This window comes from Saimiri boliviensis, chromosome 19, assembly GCF_048565385.1.
Source record: "Saimiri boliviensis isolate mSaiBol1 chromosome 19, mSaiBol1.pri, whole genome shotgun sequence".
NCBI lineage: Eukaryota > Metazoa > Chordata > Mammalia > Primates > Cebidae > Saimiri > Saimiri boliviensis.
The window spans coordinates 39,091,265-39,111,935 of NC_133467.1; the positions used below are offsets into that span (position 1 = coordinate 39,091,265).

General features: G+C 48.9%; 3 protein-coding genes across 3 annotated transcripts; 1 reads left to right on the forward strand and 2 right to left on the reverse strand.

Annotated features, from left to right (window-relative positions):
• Positions 1-374: 374 nt before the first annotated feature.
• Positions 375-7,694, reverse strand: MLLT11 (MLLT11 transcription factor 7 cofactor). The gene is made up of 2 exons (XM_010329718.3): positions 7,131-7,694; positions 375-1,640 (listed from the first exon to the last, which is right to left on the reverse strand). Exon 2 carries the CDS (start codon positions 1,632-1,634, stop codon positions 1,362-1,364), a length of 273 nt encoding a protein of 90 aa, XP_010328020.1. The 5' UTR covers positions 1,635-1,640; positions 7,131-7,694; the 3' UTR covers positions 375-1,361.
• Positions 7,695-8,059: 365 nt separating this feature from the next.
• Positions 8,060-17,683, forward strand: CDC42SE1 (CDC42 small effector 1). The gene is made up of 5 exons (XM_039460136.2): positions 8,060-8,235; positions 11,353-11,665; positions 12,855-12,965; positions 14,324-14,414; positions 15,328-17,683. Exons 2-4 carry the CDS (start codon positions 11,612-11,614, stop codon positions 14,396-14,398), a joined length of 240 nt encoding a protein of 79 aa, XP_039316070.1. The 5' UTR covers positions 8,060-8,235; positions 11,353-11,611; the 3' UTR covers positions 14,399-14,414; positions 15,328-17,683.
• C19H1orf56 (chromosome 19 C1orf56 homolog) lies at positions 17,266-20,662 on the reverse strand. The gene is made up of 2 exons (XM_003941945.4): positions 19,452-20,662; positions 17,266-18,236 (listed from the first exon to the last, which is right to left on the reverse strand). The coding sequence occupies exons 1-2, from the start codon at positions 20,454-20,456 to the stop codon at positions 18,216-18,218; spliced, it is 1,026 nt and encodes a 341-aa protein (XP_003941994.1). The 5' UTR covers positions 20,457-20,662; the 3' UTR covers positions 17,266-18,215.
• Between the last annotated feature and the right edge of the window lie 9 nt (positions 20,663-20,671).

Here is a 20,671-nt window from a genome sequence, read left to right on the forward strand (position 1 = left end):
GGCTCATGCCTGTAATCGTAGCACTTTGGGAGGCCAAGGTGGGCAGATCACCTGAGGTCAGGAGTTCCAGACCAGCCTGGCTAACATGGAAAAACCCTGTGTCTATGAGAAATAGAAAAATTAGCCAGGCATGGTGGCGGGCAGCTGTAATCCCAGCTACTTGGGAGGCTGAGGTGGGAGGATCCCTTGACCCTGGTGGGTGGAGGTTGCAGCGAACCATGATCACACCACTGCATTCCAGCCTGGGTGACACAGCAGGACCCTGTCTCAAAATAAATAAAATAAAATGTATAAGCTGAATGTGAAAGCAAGGCTAATTTCTCAGATTTCTATGACTTCCCTTGTGAAGAGAGAAAAAAACTAGACTCCAGTCCTGGAATTGAATGTCTTTATTAAATAAATGAGTAAATGGCAGCACAAATCGGCAACAATAATTTTGGAAGGATTGAGGACAAGATGTAGAGTCAGAATGTAATTGTTCATTTCAGGGTCTCAGTGCAGCTGAAGAACTTTGCCCACTGATCAGTATTACATATTGCAAATGAAGGAGGTAAGGCTAAAATATGAAGGACTTACAAAGTTCGGAAGATTGAATTGAAACCTTAAAAACTATCATAATAGCAAGAATGCATATTAAGATTTGATATCTTTCTTTAGCTAGAGTTTTCAATCCACAGGAGCAAAGTTGTAAAGTGAGTAGGCCTGAAGGGACAGTCTTTTGAGAAATTAGCTACTTCTAAAATGATTCAATTATTTTCCCTATTTTCATTTTCCATAACGTATTATTTCCTCTTGTTTTATACTTCTAACTACCCCCTTGATTTCTCTGAGGAAAAATATTACAAGAAAGCAGGATCAAAAAAGCAAGAGACTTATCACCTTAGCCTTTTAGAAATACTATTTCATAGCAGATAATCTCTAATTAAAACTTCCGAGGTTTTCATCACTCCTTGAAGAAATATTTGTGTTTACTGGCCTGGAGCAGGAAATTAGGAAGGTTTAAGCAATCTCTGAAGCCAATTAAAATGGAGTAAAAAATCAGTCTTCCATTTTGCACTACTATACTACTCTCAGGTATCCACAATCAGGCCTAGTTTCTGGAGTTAATATTTGGGGGGAAAAGGAGGAATCCCTGTGACCCAGTACCCCATTGCTTGAACCATTTACTTTATGACTTGAGGGCTTTTGAGAGAAATGGAGTAGATAGATAAACAAATACATACATACAACTCAACTCTGGCAGATTCATCAGCACCACCAACACAATAGAGAACAAGATTAAAATGGGAAAGGAGTGCAAAGGAAGAGGCTTGAGAGGAAGGACAATGAGGGCAAGGTGGCGGGAGAGAGACGTCTTGGCCTTAGAGCAAGTCCGATTCGAAGGAGTGGATGCTGGCAATGGGAGCTCTCCAGAAGTTGAAGGTGCTGTACTCAAGGAGGGCATCACCTTCAGGGTTTTTCTCCTGCTTTGCTCCCGTTGCTTGCCCGATCATTTTGTCAGCGCTGCTGTCCTTGATCTTGTACGTGGATATATCTGACAGACCGAGGCCTTCCAGCTCCGACAGATCCAGTTCTGGGATGGGCATCCTCCAGAAAAGAAAGGAGCTATACTGGCTGCTCACAGGGTCCCTCATAGCTTCCTAGAAAGAAACCACTTGTCAGTCTTCATGCTCCAGCAACTTATTTGTGGCCTATGGCCCTTCCTTGCTTAGATACTCCACATACTGGTAAAAAGGAATTTCTTTTTTTCTATCGAAGCACATTATACCTTCTCTAAGCCTACCAGTGAAAAGGCATTTGGGGAGGGAAAAAAAAAAGAAACTCAACATCCCCAGTCGCCTCTGGAGATAATCCAAGTTCCCTTGGACAAGCTTCAGAAACCCTTCCTTTATTATGAGTTTCTACTATTTCCTAAATTTCTTCCCATCTTGGAATGACTTATTTACTGTCTATTGCATCAAATCCATACTGGGTCTGATTTTCAAGGCCTTCCAAAATCTAGCCCATTCTTCCTAGCAGTGTATAGCCTCTGTTACAGTTACACTCATTCCTGTCTTGCTTCACTCCCCATTCTCCACCTTAAAATAGTTTCCACCTTTCAGCCAGGTGTAATGGCTCATGCCTGTGATCCCAGCACTTTGGGAGGCCGAGTGGGTGGATCATGAGGCCATGAGTTCGAGACCAGCCTACCCAACATGGGCAAATCCTCCGTCTCCACTAAAAATACAAAAAATTAGCCAGGCGTGGTGGCTCATGCCTGTAGTGCCAGCTACTAGAGATGCTGAGGCATGAGAACTGCTGGAATCTAGCCGGGGGAGATTGCAGTCAGTCTTCCAGCCTGGGCAACAGAGCAAGACTGTCTCAAAAAAAAACAAAAAAACTTTCCACATTTCAGGACTCCATTCAAGGGCTCAGTGGCTCACGCCTGTATTCCCAGCACTTTGGGAAGCTAAGGCAGGAGGGTGGCTTCAGACCAGGAGTTCCAGACCTGCCTGGGCAACACAGCGAAACTTCATCTCTACAAAAAATTAGCTGGGCATAGCATGGTAGGGTGTGCCTACAGCCCTAGCTACTTGGGAGGCTGAGTGGGAGAATCACTTGAGCCTAGGAAGCAAAGGTTCCAGTGGGCTGAGATTGTACCGCTGCATTCCACCCTGGGCAACAGAGTGAGACCCTGTCTTAGAAAAAACAAACAAACTCTATTCAATTCTATAGAGGATCCCTGTTCCCCTAGCCCAAACTCTTTTTTTTTTTTTGAAACGGAGTTTCACTCCTATTGCCCAGGCTGGAGTGCAATGGTGCAGTCTTGGCTCACCACAACCTCCACCTCCTGGGTTCAAGCAATTCTGCTACCTCCAAGCAATTCTCCTGCCTCAGCCTCCGGAGTAGCTGAGATTGCAGGCGTGTGCCACCATGCCCGGCTAATTTTGTATTTTTAGTAGAGATGGAGGTTCCTCCATGTTGGTCAGGCTGGTCTCAAACTCCCAACCTCAGGTGATCTGCCTGCCTCAGCCTCCCAAAGTGCTGCGATTACAGGGATTAGCTACCACGCCCAGCCCCAAACTCCTATTATACTTACAAATATTTCACTTTCTCCTGACTTTGGTTTAATAGGTCATGGTATGTGTGAAAAGGCCTTCCATGACTTTTCTGCTATCTTTCTTCTTGCCTTCTAAACCCTACTGTAAACTCACCTATTCCAGGGTAACTTCCTTAAACTTACTCAGCTTCATCTACTGTATTTCCTCCAGCATCTCCCTCAACACCCTATAGAGCAGGTGTCCCCAATCTTTTTACACAGGGGGCCAGTTCACTGTCCCTCAGACCGTTGGAGGGCCGCCACATACTGTGCTCTTCTCACTGACCACCAATGAAAGAGGTGCCCCTTCCTGAAGTGCCGCGGGGGGCCAGATAAATGGCCTCAGGGGGCCGCATGCGGCCCGACGGCCGGGCAGTAGTTTGGGGATGCCTGCTGTAGAGTTTTACCTAACTCCATCAGTTTGTGATTACAGATCACTGTTAATGTATTTTATATACAGGATGGCCTTCTTGCCTTCAACAGACTAGAAGTTTCCACAAGGGTAAAAATCAATCTACTTTCTCTGTACACAGGTGCTGGGCTTTGTACACAAAGACATTCAAGGCTGCTGATTAACTTTATCTCACTATGAATACTTTGCCATTCCCATATATTAGCCCATAGGTAAGCCTTAATAATCTCCTTCTCTCGGCCAGGCACGGTCGCTTACGCCTGTAATCCCAGCATTTTGGGAGGCTAAGGTGAGTGGATTGCTTGAGGTCAGGAGTTCAAGATCAGCCTGGTCAACATAGTGAAACCCTGTCTCTACTAAAAATACCAGAAATTAGCTGGGCATGCTGGCATGTGCCTGTAATCCCAGCAGATCAGGAGGCTGAGGCTGAAGAATCACTTGAATCTGGGAGGCGAAGGTTGCAGTGAGCCAAGATTGTGCCATTGCACTCCAGCCTGGGCAACAAGACTGAGACTCTGTCTCAAAATAATAATAATAATAATAATAAATTTCTCTCTAGCCTACCTCTCCTTCAGAACAAAACTCAGGTGCTAAAAGAATGTTCCTATGCTGTAACAGGGTCTCTTTTCTCTGATCTCAATGCTCAAGTATTCTGATGATATGCAAATGAATTGGAAATTCCAGGTAAGGAAGTAAAGTTCAGATTGGAAGAAGGTCCCTTAAGGGAATCAGATACTCTTCCATGCGTTAAAGGATCTGTCACTTTCTCTACTACTACCCACACCCTGCCGGATATTATATGTCTATTACAGCTGCCTGCAGCCTCCACCCTGCTGCTTACTAGCCAAGGGTCAAGAAGCATTAGTTGAAATGTTCCCAAAGGAGCAGAAAGAACATTCTACCTCCAAAAACAGAACCCCAGGCCAAGTGTGGTGGCTCACGCCTGTAATCCCAGCACTTGAGGAGGCTGAGGTGGGTGGATCACAAGGTCAGGAAATCGAGACCATCCTAGCTAACACAGTAAAACCCCAATTCTACTAAAAATACAAAAAGTTAGCTGGGAGTGGTGGCAGGTGCCTGCAGTCCCAGCTACTCAGGAGGCTGAGGCAGGAGAATTGCTTGAACCAAGGAGGCAGAGGTTGTAGTGAGCTGACATCACCCCACTGCACTCCAGCCTGGGCAACAGAACGAGGCTCCACCTCAAAAAACAAAACAAAACAAAAAACAGAACCTCAGGTTTCAAAAGGCCTTTCTCCAACACACTCTATTGAGTCTCACCAGGCCTGAGACCCCTAAATAATGGCCTTAAATAGGTACCAAAATGCTCCAATATAATGTGAAATGACTGTACTAAGGCAGAAAAAGAAAGTGTTAATCTAGAACGCAGCGAAGTGTGAGAGTGTGGGGGCTTCAGGAATGGAGAGTGGGTAGGCTAGGATGTTTTTAATGTTAAAAGTGAATTCTGAGTTGTTCTTTTTCTTCTTGAGTTCCAAAATAAACCCTGGGAACTGAGCATTACTCAGCAGAGAAGCTGCTTAGAAGGAGGGTGATGCAGGGATTGGAGCAGGGTGGGGGAGCATGTTGGAAAGGTGAGGTCATCCTCCTATGATACTCAACTCTGATCATCTCCATAGTACTTTGCAGAGACGTGCACAGAAAGAGAGCTACAAAAAAATGATTGTATCCATTAACCAACCACCCCCTGCTTAAATCTGGGACTACAGAGATCCTAAGAAGCATACCCTAGGAGTCAGTACTGTTACCTACAGGAATTCTTACTGTTACCAGTTATTTCCCCAGCTCCCTGGCTTCTGTTTTATCTCCTCCCTGACAAGTCTTCTCCAGAATGAGCTTAGTATAATGCAGGGCACATTATAGGCTCTTTAAAAAAGAATCATGGGGGGGGGGGGGAACTGTAGAATTTTAATACTATAAGACATCTTAGAAATTAATAACTTGGGAAAACTTCCAGCCAGTTTGTAGAATCCAGGTCTCATAATTCCCAATTGGATCCTTTTTTGTGTTGTACATGGACAGTTGCCAACAGCTTTATATAACCCTATACCAGTATTCTCAAAACTTAAAAGAATTCTTAGTTACTGAAGAATAGCTATTCCGTGGGTTAGGTGATTGTTCCTGTCATTGTGATCCGAATGGGGAAAAGCAAAAGGCAGTAGAGAGCAAGCTAGAATCTGAGAAAAAAGCTGCTCAAATAGTCCCTAAGTGTTTGGTAGAGCTATCTTGCAATTTAAAAAGCTAAAGGAAATTTTATGAAATATTAAAAGGCCTAAAATCTCTATGTCATTGACCCAGAGGCATGTACACAGGGTACCAAATACATTCTTGAAAGACACGCATGCAAGCCTACGTGGCATTAAAATCAAGTCAAGAGTATAAAGTAAGACTACACAGAAAAATTGAAGTTAAAATACTATTCACTAATGTAAATAGTAATGAAATTTTTGATTTAATATAGTATGAATTTAATTATCAAATACTCCAAATTTTGGAAAAGGTCCCTTTTTGGCTAGCTTCCCCTTCCCCTCCACAAATGCTCTCCACCCCTACTTCAACTATCTTTACATCTATCTGGTAAAGGGTTTGACAGGGCCTTCTACCACAATATATGCTCAATAATGTTTCCCACTATCCTTCATTTAAAAGTATTCAGGTATTTCGGGCAAAGGCAATTTCTAAATATCACTCTATTCTTAGAGATACATGATTAGCAAATATATAGATTAGAAAGATACAGTCTCTTGGAGCCACACAGACACACCCAAATATCCTTGGTCCAGACCCTTTGTGGCTATCCAGGGCCTACTACTCAACAGGGCCTTGCTGTGTCATGCTGCCACCATGGGGAAGGGGGAAGGACAAGGTGGGGGTGGGGGTGGCAGAGGGGAGCAGAAGCTCTCTGGCATCTCATAATGTGTGCCTCACTCAGAGCTTGGATTTTCCTGTCAGCATTCCCCCACCTAGTCCACTGAGCTGCAAATAATCATTCTTTTCCAGAATCTGTCCCCACACCTCGCTCCTGTGAACGATACAGATTTCACTGTGGAATCAGGCAGTTCTCCAACACAGAGGCTCCCACCTTTCCTACCCCAGGCTGCCTCTTTCTTTGGAGCAAAGGTTTGAGGTGAAGAGAAAGAGATTGTCCAAAGACAGGTCAGAATTACACTCAACATTATCCCATATAATTCCCTCCCAAACTCCCTCTTACATAGACACATAGAACACGATAGAAAAAAATTGCAAATATAGGGAAGTAGAGGCCAGAGAGATAGAGTAGGACTAAAGATTCATTAAATAGCTGGTAGAACAAATTATACCTTGCAAAGGAAGATAAGTAGACTGAAAATGTTAAATACACAGGACAATAAGTTATAGAAAAGGACACTTGAAATAAGGAGGTAGGTTCTGAGAAATAACTACATGTAGATGGTTAGAAATTAATGGTCTGTTCAAGGTAACAAGGCATGGATGCTGTGAAGAAATAACTATCCATTGTTCACAGCGCCCCCTTCTCTCCTCTTCAGCTGCCCCCCCCACCTTATGTGGGGTCTCCAATCTAACCATAAGCAGCTGCGCTTCTATCTTTGAAGCCCCCTGCCCCCCTCCCTCAGTTTGGTTTACCTGTAATCAATCAATTACTGGCGTGTTCCAAAGATGGAGGGAGTGCCTCGGGGGCTCGGGGGTCTGCGCCGGGCTGGAGAAATACAAAGCTGTTGGGGCTTGGAAGGCTTTGTCTTCTCACTCCCTTTCCCTCTTCAGTGACTGAGTCTGTCTGCTCACTCTCCCCCTGCAATGCAGCCCCTCCTAAGAAGGGCGGAAGGATTCCCCGCCCCCTCCTGCCTGACTCGGCTAATTCAAACGATAGGTTCCAGAACAGTTGAGGGAAGGAGAGAGAATTAAAGCATCTCCGTAGGCTCATTGGTCTGCACTATTATTCCCGATCTCTTCCAGCACCCCCGTGCTGACTGGGGGTGGAATGAATGAGCAGCTAATTGCTCTCTAATTTTAGGGCCTCTAATTTATGGATTTGAAATCTTAACTCTAGAAAACAACAAGGGAAAGGAGTGTTCCTTTCTTCCACAGTTTAAGGACTTCAGGTTACAAGGTTATTTTTAAGCATCAGAAAATTTTTCCACCCCTTCTCCCAATAGCTGCTCCTCCTGACTCGCCTCTCTACCCTCGCAATGGGTAAATAAACCTAGTCCTCTTCCATTTGGGGTAGAGCTCAAGAGATGGGGGGTGGGGGGTACGGGGGGTGGGGGGGTAGGGGAGGGTGGGCGTGCTTCTGCTTATCTCTGAACTTGGTTAGGTCTGGAGGTTTGGGGGGGCTCCCTTCGTTTTGCCCCGAAATGCCTGGCGCTAAAAGGGAACGTGCGATTCCAGGGGCCCCCGCTTGGGTGCCAGGCCCTCCTCGAGGTGTCCGTTCTCCGGCCCGCCCCGCAGGGGCGGCGGCCTTCGGGGGCCGCAGAGGCCCCCCTCCCACGCCCGCGCGGTGCAGTGCCTCGGCAGTCCAGGGGGGAGCAGTGCGCTCGGCTCCGAGCCGGACGGGTTTCGTAATCGCGTCGCCGCCGCTTCCGCCCTCAGCCGGCCCCACCTCTGCCGGCTCGTCCTCGGCTCCCCCACTGCGCCGCGGAGCCGGCCCGGGAAGCCCACACTGGCGGGCGCGGAGGCGAGCCCCTCACCCGCACCAGCTGCAGCTGGACGTCTGGATGCCGGAGAAGGGCAGGTGAGGCCGGGCGGTGGGTGCCCCCGGGCCGCCCGCCGCGCGGGCAGGGCCAGGCGGGGCCGGACCGGATGCCGGGGGTGGGGGAGGCGGGTGTCCGGGGCTGCGGAGATGCTGGGGCGGTGGGAACGGGGTGCGCGCCCGGGGCGGCCGTCCTCATCCACGCTCCCGGGGTGCGCTGGCTGAGGCCGCTGAAGAGTAGAAGGGAGAGAAGGAACTGGAATGTTGGGGGAGGCGGGAGGGAGAGGGTCGGAAAGATTTCCAGAGAGGTCCCAGTCCGGTCCAGGGTTGGGAAGGGCGGAGAACTTTTGCGTAGAGTTGGGTTGTGGCGGGGGGACAGATGCGGAGTCTGCGTGATTGAATCCGTTTGGGGAGGGGAGGCTTAGGGCCCAGGCCTGTTTCCTCTTCGTTAAGCCCCCAGAAGACCTTTGCTGGGGACGGGTAGAGTTGGTGCTGGGCCTGTCACTTGGCTGAAATATGGGGTCCACTCCGCGTCTCCAGAGCCCCTCAGCAGCCCTCCGTGTCTAGGGGTCCCACACAGGGACCAGCTGCCGCCCCGGGCTTCTAGCCAGAACGTCCCATTCCATTCCCTCGATTCTTTCTTTCTCCAGCTGCTTCATGTGAGGGCTTGTTAGGCCGCGGGTTGGAGGCCTTAGGGCCAGAGGCGGTGGGACCGGGAGAACCGGTTTGGGGCCAGAACAGGACCAGATAACCAGCTCTGTACATCCTTCCTCCCTGGCTCCTCTTTCCCATCCCTTCTGCTCACCTCCCGACAGCTTTGAGCCCCTCCAGTCCTAGTGTGACTTTGTGGGGGCGGGGGTGGGTGTCTTTCCCGGTTCCATGTTTCACGCTTCCCGTTGGAGAGGCCGAGTTCTGAGCGGCACTTGGCTCTCGGGACGGGGTCTGATGCTGTCTAACCCTCATCCCTCCTGTTTTCTCAGCCCCTTCCCATTCACTGTGGGTTGGATTCAGGTGGCTCTTCCGCCCGGGCTGGCCAGCTCAGGGCTTCATTTTCCCTCAACCCACTCTTGTCTGGCTGCTGTAAAGGAGAGTGGAAGCCAATGGCTTTACTTCCTTTTCTGGCTTTGTTTTTTTTTTTCATTCCCCCTGCCCTGCGCCACCATCACATTCACCCTGACCTGTCTTCTTCACACTCTGACCCCACCCGCAAGTTTCAGAGACCCTAACGTCCTAGGGAATGGAATTTCCTGGTCACTTCTCATCATTGGTCATTTCATGCCAAGTCCCCCACGCACGCTTTCCCTCCACCCAGCTCTGGTCAGGTCCCTGGAAAAGAAACAGAAATGGCCTTGTTCTCTCCACTGCGCCTTTCCCTCTCTCCTTCTGCTCCCCCCCCTTCTCCTCTTCCCTCCCAGCACTGTCCACCTCCGTCCCTCAGCTTTGAGCAGGGTGGGGGTGTTGAGGAAGGTCCAGTCTCAGCACCGCCTGTCTGCTGGTGTTGGGAATTTCCTTTAATTCTTCATTTTCCACCTGCCACCACCACCGTCAGGACAAACCCTAGGGCTGACTGACGTCCCACTGACCACAGCTCCCCTCTCTGGACAGCTGTGTTTTAGCTTCCGCTCCTTCTATTTACTCCTCCCTTCCAGTGGTGGGAAGGGAAGTAAGAGAAAGCCCAGCCTCCTGGATTCTTCCCTCCCCCTGAAGCTGCACTTGAGTGTTTGCATGATCTCAAGACTGTTTAAAAAAACAAACAAACAAAAAAAAACACCTTTCCTTTTTGTGTGTGTGGGTTATTTTGTTTTGTAGTTGAGACAGGATCTTTCCCTGTCTCCCAGGCTGGACTGCTGTGGCGCAAACATGGCTCACTGTAGCCTCCCAACTCCTGGGCTCAGGCAATCCTCCTGCCTCAGCCTCCCCAGTAGCTGGGTGACAGGCACATGCTGCTGCACCCCACTATCTCTTGTTTTTAAATCAGTCTAAGGTGCCAGAGCGTCAAGGTTCCCAGCCTTCAAGAAAGGGAGATTCCTGTTTATGTTAAAGTGTCATATTTTTGAAACTGCCCTTTTTGGAATTTTTGAGGTTGTCTGTACTATAGGACTGGGGAAATGCAGTGAGTCTAAGAAGAAACCCAGATGAGCCCTACCCTGGCTGGTGGTAGTGGGAAGGGAGGAAGTTCCTGTGTCTGGTTGGCTGATGAAGCTTGAGGGTGGAATTGGTGAGGAGGGAGGAGAGAACAGGTCCCAGCTGGAAGGGAGCCTGGATCCTACAGGGTGTGAGGCAGAGCAGCGTGGCACATAGGACATGTGGAGGGTGGGGAAAATATTCCTCATGAGACAGAAGATACCCGGCACATGTACCTACAACCCCCCCTACAGGGGACACACGTGGAGATATGGCCATGCCACGTCTGTGCAAAGAGGTGTACACACAGGAGTGCAGTGATACAGGACACAGATAAACAGAGTGTACACAGCCTTCAGGAAGGACCTCAAGGTCAAGTAATAAAGAAACTGCTGACTAGCTTCTGGGAGGGGTTGGATTTTACTGGAGGGAAATCAGAAGGAACAGGGCAGCAAACAGAGAGGGAAGAAATTTCTCGTTGTTGAAAGTCTTTCCTGAGGTCCAGCCTGCCACAGCTAGTCTCCTAGGACCTCGGTGGTCCAGGCCTCTCCTATTCTCAAAGAAAATAGAGGTGTTCAGGGCAAGGTAAGAAAAAAGGGAGGGACAGGGTGGAGACCTTGTTTGTGAGAACAAAAAACCACTATTTCCTCTTCAGAGTCACTTAAGCGCCCCTCCCCTTCTGCCCTAAACCCAGAGAGAAGGGAGCTGGAGCCTGTAGCACCTCTGACTTTGCTAATTGCTGCCACTGTCCTTTGGTCCTTGCCCATCCTCTTAACTCTAAGTGCTTCTAGTCCCCTTCCGCTCCCTCGGTACCACCAGCCACTGCTCCTTAACCCCTTGGTGTCCTTTTGGTTCCGTTCCTTTTTCTTAGAGTCAAACTGAGGTTCTTACTGTTTGCGAACATGAGTGTCGGTGTATAGGCCTAGGGTCTCTCAGGGAGCACTGGGAAGAAACAGGCTCATAGGGAGGTTTCTCAAGGATTGGGGGAGGGAGAGATTTCTCACTGATCTTTCTTTTTACTTTCTTCTAATCCAGGGTTCCAAGTCTGAGGAAGACATAACCTTGTGCCTGCCTGCCCACCTCTCTCCCTGGTCCTGTTCATCTCTCCGGGTCTCAGACGCTGACCTTCACTGCTCAGTTAAGGCTTCCAGGCCACTTTCTCTGGACCTATCCAGCTGAGTGAACCCAGACTGTTGTTATACCTGGGGAGAGTGAGGAGTGGGCTGTCCAAACACCAGAGCCAGAGCCCTCCGGGGCCTCAGACAGAGGAGTGAAGCTGGAACCATCAGGGAACATGAGTGAATTTTGGCACAAACTGGGCTGCTGTGTGGTGGAGAAACCCCAGCCGGTGAGTCTCCCCACCCCCACCCTAACCCAGAGAGCAGTCAGTTACCACCATGTGCTGTGAGGTAGCCACACCATCTAGGCTCTGCCATCTAAAAAGCACACTTCTAAGCCGGACGCGGTGACTCACGCCTGTAATCCCAGCACTTTGGGAGGCCGAGGTGGGTGGATCACAAGGTCAAGAGATCGAGACCATCCTGGTCAACATGGTGAAACCCCATCTCTACTAAAAATACAAAAAAATCAGCTGGGCATGGTGGCGCGTGCCTGTAATCCCAGCTACTCAGGAGGCTGAGGCAGGAGAATTGCCTGAACCCAGGAGGCGGAGGTTGCGGTGAGCCGAGATCGCGCCATTGCACTCCAGCCTGGGTAACAAGAGCGAAACTCCGTCTCAAAAAAAAAAAAAAAGCAAACTTCTTACCTTCCTCTCTGTCGGGAGCTTCTGTGGTCAGGCAGCTGTGTATGTGGAACAAAGGGGACTGGGTGATGGAATAAGTGAATAGTCCTAGCTGTTCTCTCCTGTTCTGTCCATCCTGAGCTGGGCGGGGTGTGTGGGTGGAGCTGCATACCTGCCACTTTCCCCCATTGTTTCGTCATCAGTCAGAGGTGACTCTGACATGTCCTTTCTTCGTCCAGTGTTAACTCTGCAGGTCACTGCCCTCACCACCCTGCTCTGTGGCTTCTGTGCGCTCACATTGTTCCAGCTTTGCCTTTCAGGCCCTATGATCTCCCTGTTACAATGCCACATCCTCTCTTCCCACCAGGCCCTTAGCTTTTTAGTGGTTTTCTTTCTTTTCTTTTTTTTTTTTTTTTTTTTTTGAGACGGAGTTTCGTTCTTGTTACCCAGGCTGGAGTACAATGGCGCGATCTCAGCTCACCGCAACCTCCGCCTCCTGGGTTCAGGCAATTCTCCTGCCTCAGCCTCCGGAGTAGCTGGGATTACAGGCACGCGCCACCACGCCCAGCTAATTTTTTTATTTTTAATAGAGACGGGGTTTCACCATGTTGACCAGGATGGTCTCGATCTCTCGACCTTGTGATCCACCCGCCTCGGCCTCCCAAAGTGCTGGGATTACAGGCGTGAGCCACCGCGCCTGGCCAGCTTTTTAGTGGTTTTCAAGACTCTTTTTCCCTTCCTCCATGCTGACCGGAGGAGGGGCCTTCAGACATGACTCCTTATCTTCTCCAAGCAGAAGAAGAAGAGAAGACGGATTGACCGGACCATGATTGGGGAACCAATGAATTTTGTCCACCTGACTCACATTGGCTCTGGGGAGATGGGAGCCGGAGATGGACTTGCCATGGTAACAAGGGAATGGGGAGAGGTTGATACGGGGGTGAGGTCTATAACTGTTCCCTCTTTTTGAAAGTTCAAGCTAGGGACATATGAAAATACTCAATGGGGAAGTAAAAATCTGGGATTCTAGCCCTGGTCACCAGTTGTGGAAACTCGAGACCTGGCATTTTAGGTGTCTGGGCTTAAGTTCCCTCATCTTTACAGCTTAGCAAATTGTTCTTCACTGGGGTAGGGAACATATATATCTTAATAGTGGGAGGGCTTTTTCCAAAAACTGTTAATCCTCCCTTCTCCTAATTAACAACTGCTATCTTGGCCAGGATTGGTGGCTCCCGCCTGTAATCCAGCACTTTGGGAGGCCAAGGCAGGTGGATCATGAGACGAGATTGAGACCAGCCTGGCCAACATGGTGAAACCCTGTCTCTACTAAAAATACAAAAACTAGCTGGGTGTGGTGGTACACCCCTGTAGCCCCAGCTGCTTGGGAGGCTGAGGCAGGAGAATCACTTGAACCTGGGAAGCAGAGGTTGCAGTGAGCTGAGATCACCCCACTGCACTCCAGCCTGGCGACAGAGTGAGACTGTCTCAAAAAAAAAGAACTGCTATCGCACCTGGGCATGGTGGCTCACACCTGTAATCTCAGCACTTTGGGAAGCCAAGGTGGGCAGATCACAAGGTCAGGAGTTCAAGACTAGCCTGGCCAACATGGTGAAACCCCATCTCTACTAAAAATAGAAAAATTAGCTGGGCACCATGGCGGGTGCCTGTAGTCCCAGCTACTCAGGAAGCTGAGGCAGGAGAATCGCTTGAACCTGGGAGGTGGGGGTTGCAGTGAGCTGAGACCGCGTCATTGCACTCCAGTCTGAGCGACAAAGCAAGACTCCTTCTTAAAGAAAAAAAAAAAAACAAAAAAAAAACTGCTATCTCGGTACTACAGTAAATCGTATGTATATGTATGTGTGTGTGTGTGTATATATGTGTATATATATATATATATATGTGGTTAGGAGTGTTGGGACAGGAAAAAAGCTGAGTACCTTTGTCCTCAATAATGTCTAAGATGTACTTCTGTTCCCAAAATAAGGGAAATGGGTCTAGAGATACAGTCTCTTCCCTGATCCTGAAACTCATATATATAGGGGAGAATCCATTGTGAGGGAATGTTCTTAGTAAAAAGTCCATTTTACCTCATCCTCATGAAGGCTAGTATGAAAGGAGGCACTGAGATTCCCCTAGGAGGAATGGCGGTTAGTAGGCAGCTGCTGTTGTAAGGAGATGGCATCAACCTCTTCCCTGGAGGGCACAAAATAGAATTCTTACTGTGGGATATGAAGACTTAGGTGTCTCACATCTCTTTTTTCACAGACAGGTGCAGTTCAGGAGCAGATGAGATCCAAGGGAAACCGAGATAGGCCATGGAGCAATTCTAGGGGCTTATAGCTCCAATAATGGAATGGTGAGTGATTAGAGGAACCAACCCAACACCTCACCCCTATAGCAATACAACCTGATACCCTGACTCAGAACCCTGATCTTCTCATGCAAGAATGGGAGATGTGGCCGGGCACAGCGGCTCGTGCCTATAATCTCAGCATTTTGGGAGGCTGAGGTGGGTGGATCACTTGAGGCCAGGAGTTCAAGACCAGCCTGGCCAACGAGGCAAAACCCTATCTCTCCCCAAAAATACAAAAAGTAGCTGGGCACAGTGGTGTGCACCTGTAGTCCCAGCTATTTGGAAGGCTGAGGCATGAGAATCGCTTGAACCTGTGAGGCAGGGGTTACAGTGAGCTAAGATCACACCACTGCACTCCAGCGTGTGACAGAATGAGACTCTGTCTCAAAAAATAAATAAAAAATAAAAAAGGAATGGGAGGTAGGGAGGAATTAGAAGGGAAGATTCAAGAATGTAGGATCTAGGCCAGGTGCGGTGGCTCACACCTGTAATCCCAGCACTTTGGGAGGCCAAGGTGAGCAGATGACTTGAGGTCAGGAGTTTGGAGCCAGCCTGGCAAACATGGTGAAACCTTGTCTCTACTAAAAATGCAAAAATTATTCGGGCATGATGGCACATGCATGTAATCCCAGTTACTCTGGCGGCTGAGGCAGGAGAATCACTTGAAGCTGGGCGGGGGAGGTTACAGTGAGCCGAGATCGTTCCACTGCCCTCCATCCTGGGCGACAGAGCAAGACTCCGTCTCAAAAAAAAGAAAAAAAAAAAAGTAGGATATAGAAAGACTGAGAGGGTGTTGTACAGACAGAAGTGTGAGGAACACAGTGTCTGCACTTGGTGGTGCCTTCTTCCTAAAGCCTTGGTTTTCTTTAAGGCTAATCTTCTTTAAGAAAAACTTTTTCTTTTTTTTAAATTTCAGGTTCTGCCATCTTGAAACCCCCTTTCTGTGTCCAGCCCAGAAGAAATGCTGCCCCCACCAGGTCCCTCCTTGAACCAGTGATCTAAGGGCCCCTCTTTTCCCTATCTGCCTAACAGTGCCTCACAAGGCTTGGGGGCTGGACTCCCTCTACTCCCTCTGGCTATAGCCCCTCCTGGAGATGGGGTCAAGGCAGCAGGACTGACCAAGTGACTACTGGTTAGCCAGAGGAGCTCAGCTGAAGCCCCTGGACACCCTCAGATCTGAGATAGGAGTTCTCTAGGAACCTGGAATGAGTTCCTGTCTCCTGGATGATGGTCTGGGTGCTACCTGTTTTTAAACTCTTAACCTGGAATTCCTTAAATGGGGTAGGTGGGGGAGATTATCAGAGCTGAAGCTGGCTTTGCTGAGAAGCTCCCTACCTCCCTGCCCTTCTCTTTCCTCCTGGAATGAACTAAAGCAGATGTCAAGCAAGGGCTGGATGGGGTGCCTACTCCCTTTTTCACTCTGTATCTTTAGATTTCAAACCTTAAGCTCACAGCCCCTCAATCTCTCTTAATCAGTGTCTCGTTCTCTAATTAGGCCTTTAATTCTCTGTTTCTGTTGACTAGCTTCCCGGCAACTTTCCTTTTTAAAAATATTAAAACTTTAATTCAGGTTCTCTTAATTATCCCCATCCTGCTGTTGCCTCTGCCCTTAACTCTATCCTATTAGGAACCTTACTGTTTCCCACGGAGTAAGAGTTAAGGTAAGAGGGAGCTCTTCACCTGATGACATTCCATTTAAGTCTTGGGGCATCTGTCCTGCCCTCTGCCCACCTCCCTGCTGGCCCTGGTGAGAGGAGGAAAAGGGGTCTGGAGAGAAACCCACAAGGCGGCAGAACTAGGAGTTATATCTCAAGGTGGACTTCTGATCATCCAGGATGGTGAGATAAATAGGTTGAAAACAACCATCTGTGAGTTTAGGAGGCTGAAGATCCTCACAGCCCGGGAGCAGGGAGAGGCTCTAGAACAAGGTTTCACAACCGAGATGCCTTTGACGTTTTGGGCTGAAGAGTTCTTTGTAAGGGAGACCTGTTTCCTGTTTTGTGCATTACAGCATTACAGGGTGTTTAGCAGCATCCCTGGCCCACCCTAGTTACGACAACCAAAAACCTCTCTATACGTTGCCAAATTTCTCCTAGGGGGCAAAATCGCCTCCATTTGAGAACCACAGCTCTAAAGTCAAGATGTTTTTCTCTTAAGTGACTTCTGCTTGGCATGCTACCCTCATCATGTTACTCATCTTAAGCCTGAGCCATGGATGAACTAGGACCCCATATAAATTAGGTTCTGTAGAGCTGCACGTAATCTTCAAACAATCCTCTATTCGGTGTTTTGCTTGTGCTCGCATGTCGCTCTGGACAGGTACCATGCTCCTCCGTTCTCCCACTCTGGAGAAGTGGTTCCTGCAGTGTAGAGACATGAACAGGGTATGGTAGGACTGGGCAAAGGGGCGACACAAGCCATAGATACACTCCTTATCCTCGCCAAATCTTAAGCTCTATTTCTGTGCCCTAGTCCTAGATCCAGACGCACGTTAGACTCAGGGAGTTTTGTCTGAAGACCAGGTCCCACTGCCCCCCAGCTGAAGAGTTGGCTTTAGATGGGAAAACAGCACAGGAGCAGGGGTCTTTCGGCACTTTCAGTATTCTCAGGTGTTCTTCGTTCTGGACTTTCCAGGGTAATTAGGAAGGCAGAACAAGACAGATGAGCTCCTTCCTGCTCTGAGACAAGAAGGCTGGGGTCTCATTAGCTTTGCGACAGCAAACATCCTGTTTTATGGTAGTGGGTTCAGGAATGTAAGAACTGGTATCCATTCTGCCAATTCCAGCACCCATTCAGTGTGCTTTACCTACAGAATAGTGACTGTAGGTAGAAGGTTCTATTTTTTTTTTTTCCCTCAAATTTCCATGTATTTTCTGCCATTTTTCAGGGTCTAAGATTGGTCACACATTCCCAATTCACTCTTAGTTCTAGTCAAGCTAGTTGCTCTGAAAGTAACCCAACTTGTTGCCCTAAAATAGCTCAGTAGCCTGAGTGTTATACTAGAGATCTAGAGGGTTCACAGGATAGGTAGAAAGGCTAGAGACTCCTGGAATCTCTGGATTCATTCAGCCTCCTTCTAATACCTCTTCTTTGGACACAGTCTTTCTCCTTTGGTGCTCTCTTGCCTTTAGCTACCTTCTCTAATATGTATGCTACCATCACTAATAAAGTGATGGGAATGGGTTTGAGAGTCATAATTTATATTAAAAAGTTGTTGGACTTTTAAATACGTTTTTCAAATAAAAAATTTAAGCAAAATAGTTGCACAGTAATCATTGCAGGTGTGTGTTGGATTAAAGGATGGATACTGCTGATGAAGATAACTCCTCGAAAGTGGCTGAGATGGAATTTTATACCAACATTGCCCTTTTGAGGAGAGAGGGTTAAGCACTATGAAAGCAAGACCACTGCCATCCTTCAAGGGCCCTGCTCCCTGTTCTTCCTACTCCCTTTTCTTCGCGTTTATTTGAGATTTTTCAAGTCTGTAAAAGAAGTACTTGTTTGAAAACAATGTTGGAAATGAGGAAAATGAGCAATATCAACATTTTATCCTGAGAGACAGGGAGTAGAAACAAGCCAGAGGCTGCTAATTACACAGTTCAGTCTTAGGGATGAAGATTTATGTCTCTCCTCCCTCAGGTACCTCTGTAAAAAAACAAACAAACAAACAAACAAAAACCCCACAAGACCAAACAATGTATTTTCCAGTTTTGTTTTCTGTACTCAAAATATCTAGTGGGTGCTAGGATTGAAAGGGCAAGAGAGGTTGACATGCTGACACATCCTCTGTGGATGAAGTGGCCATTACCTCTGGTTTCTGTCTATCTGGGTAAGGAAAAAGAGAAAAAGGGAAATTACAACCACATCTATATTCTTTTCCTTGCTTCATCTCCCCCTCCCACAAACCCATCTCAACCCTACTGCCCGCCCCCACAACTTATTTTTGTATAGTAATGGTACTGAACACACAAGGAGGAAAAAAAAACAAGCAAAATGACCAAGTACATGCTTTTTCGCCTTTCCTTCCTCAAAGTCCCATCATCCTTATCAAGTCAACCAGAACCTTTGGTGATTCTTGGTAAAGCAGAGGACAGTTCTCCTAGATGGTAGTGCTGAAGAGGGTCAATAGTAACTAATACAGCTTAACAGTAACAACAGCCAAAATCTGAGATCTTACTATGTGCTCTTTACCTCAATCAATCCTTACACCCTATGAAGTATTATTATCCCTGCTTTTCAGATGAAGAAACAGGTTTACAAAGCTAGTAAGTGGCAGAGCCACGAGATTTAAACCAGGTTTGACTAAAAAATCTATCTATCTATCTATATATATACAGACACACACACGCACACACACACAATTAGCCAGGCGTGGTGGCACACGCCTGTAGTTTCAGCTACCCGAGAGGCTAAATTAAAATGAATTCCTTTTTTTTCCCTTTTTCGTTCCCCCGCTCCCCCCGCCCCCCCAGATGGAGTTTTACTCTTGTTGCCAAGGCTGGAGAGCAATGGCGTGATCTCGGCTCACTGCAACCTCCGCCTCCTGGATTCAAGTGATTCTCCTGCCTCAGCCTCCCGAGTAGTTGGAACTACAGGTGTGTCCCACCACACCTGTAGTTCTACCACACCCGGCTAATTTTTTGTATTTTTAGTAGAGACAGGGTTTCACTATGTTGACCAGGCTGATCTTGAACTCCTGACCTCAGTTGATCCACCCGCCTCAGTCTCCCAAAGTGCTGCGATTACAGGCGTGAGCTACTGCGCCTGGCCAGTATTTCCAATCTTAACTATTCGGTCAATAATCACGTAATGAGCAGTAAGACATTTTACCTAATGACCAATCAGCAGTTGCTCAATAAATAATAGGTAGAATCAATGGCCAACAATAACATGAATAACCAATGCGTGTTACGAATCAATAACCAGGTAAGTCAGTAACAGTTCATGTAAGCAACACCGGCTGGCTTAGCAACCGGGTTTTAGATATCAAGACTTTTCAGATCCATCAGCCAAGATCCTCGCTCATCACGAAACACTTACCGGTTGCATCTCTGTGAACACTGAAGAGAGGCTGTTCCAAATATCCTCCAGGCCAATCCTGACCTGTTTCCAAAAAGCTAGGGCTGGGCAGGGGCTGGTGGGTGGCAGGATGGGACTGCTTCTGAGGTGGATGGTGGGCGGGGAGGTAACGGTGGTCCTGGTAGTGCTCTGAGAGGCACAGTTGTTGTCAGTACAGAGACTTGTGTCCAGGGGGCACTCTTCCCGAAGTCGGTTGCAGGGACATTGCTGGTAGGTGCAAGGCTTGTGCTCCGTGCGGAGCTGGCTCAGAGCCCCAACTCGAAGGCGCCCGGAAAGGCCGTGCAGCTTCCCAGACCGGGTCCGGCTCATGGTGCCCGACTTGCAGTGGCAGTGCCACGGGCCCCAGGGCATGAGCACCAACTGCAGATCCTCAGGAGGGGGCATGGCTGTGGCTGTGGGCGAGGGTGACGGCCACCCGCTCGGTGTGGACCCGGCTGTGGACCACTGGCTCAGGGTGGGCTCCGAGCCTGGCAGGGCCCCAGTAGACCTCCAGGTGGAGCGCGGCAGGCTCGTGGTCAGCCTGATTTCGGGCTCCTGACTATTGGCTACGAATGTCGTGCTGGAACTCCCCGCTGTACTGGGAGTCGTACCGGGAAGCGCTCTGCTGGTGTTATCCTTTCCGGCACTAATCACAACCCCCTCTTCCAAAGACCCATCCTCCTCGTTGCTGGAGGACAACCGGTTAAAGCCTGTGAACACTGTGGAGGCCAAGAGCTCGGCAGCCGCGGGGCCAGCCAGGCGGTCGGCGTTGGCCATGGCATCGTTCTCGTCCTCTAGGATTATCCTTGTCTTTCGGGGAAGACCGGTCCGGGCGGTGCTCCGGTAGCGGCGGGTCATGGGGCCCCCCAGGCGTAAGCTCCCCTGCTGCATTGTGGTCGGAGTCTGGGTCAGGCCTTGGGCCCCCGCCGCCCGGGGACCCAGACTCAGCAGCAGGGCCCAGAGCAGCGCGCCGGCGGCGGGGACCATGGGCTGGGCTCTTGGGGTTGGGAGGGAGGCCAGTGAGGCAAGCCCTGCCTCTTACCTTCGCTCCCTCCCTTCCGCTGTCGACCCACCGGGTCGTTTGAACTGAAGCCCGCGGGGAAGGGGGCGGGGTTCGACGCGCAGAGGCGCGCGCCACGCAGGATTGCTCCTGCAGCCGCAAGGGACTAAATTAAAAATCCTAAGGAATCTCTGTGGCAAGA

Coding starts and splice junctions, on each gene's coding strand:
- CDC42SE1 (XM_039460136.2), top strand. CDS start 11,612: ATGAGTGAATTTTGGCACAAACTGGGCTGCTGTGTGGTGGAGAAACCC. Junction 11,666..12,854: donor TGGTGGAGAAACCCCAGCCG/GTGAGTCTCCCC, acceptor TTCTCCAAGCAG/AAGAAGAAGAGAAGACGGAT. Junction 12,966..14,323: donor CCGGAGATGGACTTGCCATG/GTAACAAGGGAA, acceptor CTTTTTTCACAG/ACAGGTGCAGTTCAGGAGCA.
- MLLT11 (XM_010329718.3), bottom strand. CDS start 1,634: ATGAGGGACCCTGTGAGCAGCCAGTATAGCTCCTTTCTTTTCTGGAGG.
- C19H1orf56 (XM_003941945.4), bottom strand. CDS start 20,456: ATGGTCCCCGCCGCCGGCGCGCTGCTCTGGGCCCTGCTGCTGAGTCTG. Junction 18,237..19,451: donor TGTTCACAGAGATGCAACCG/GTAAGTGTTTCG, acceptor TTCCTTACCCAG/ATAGACAGAAACCAGAGGTA.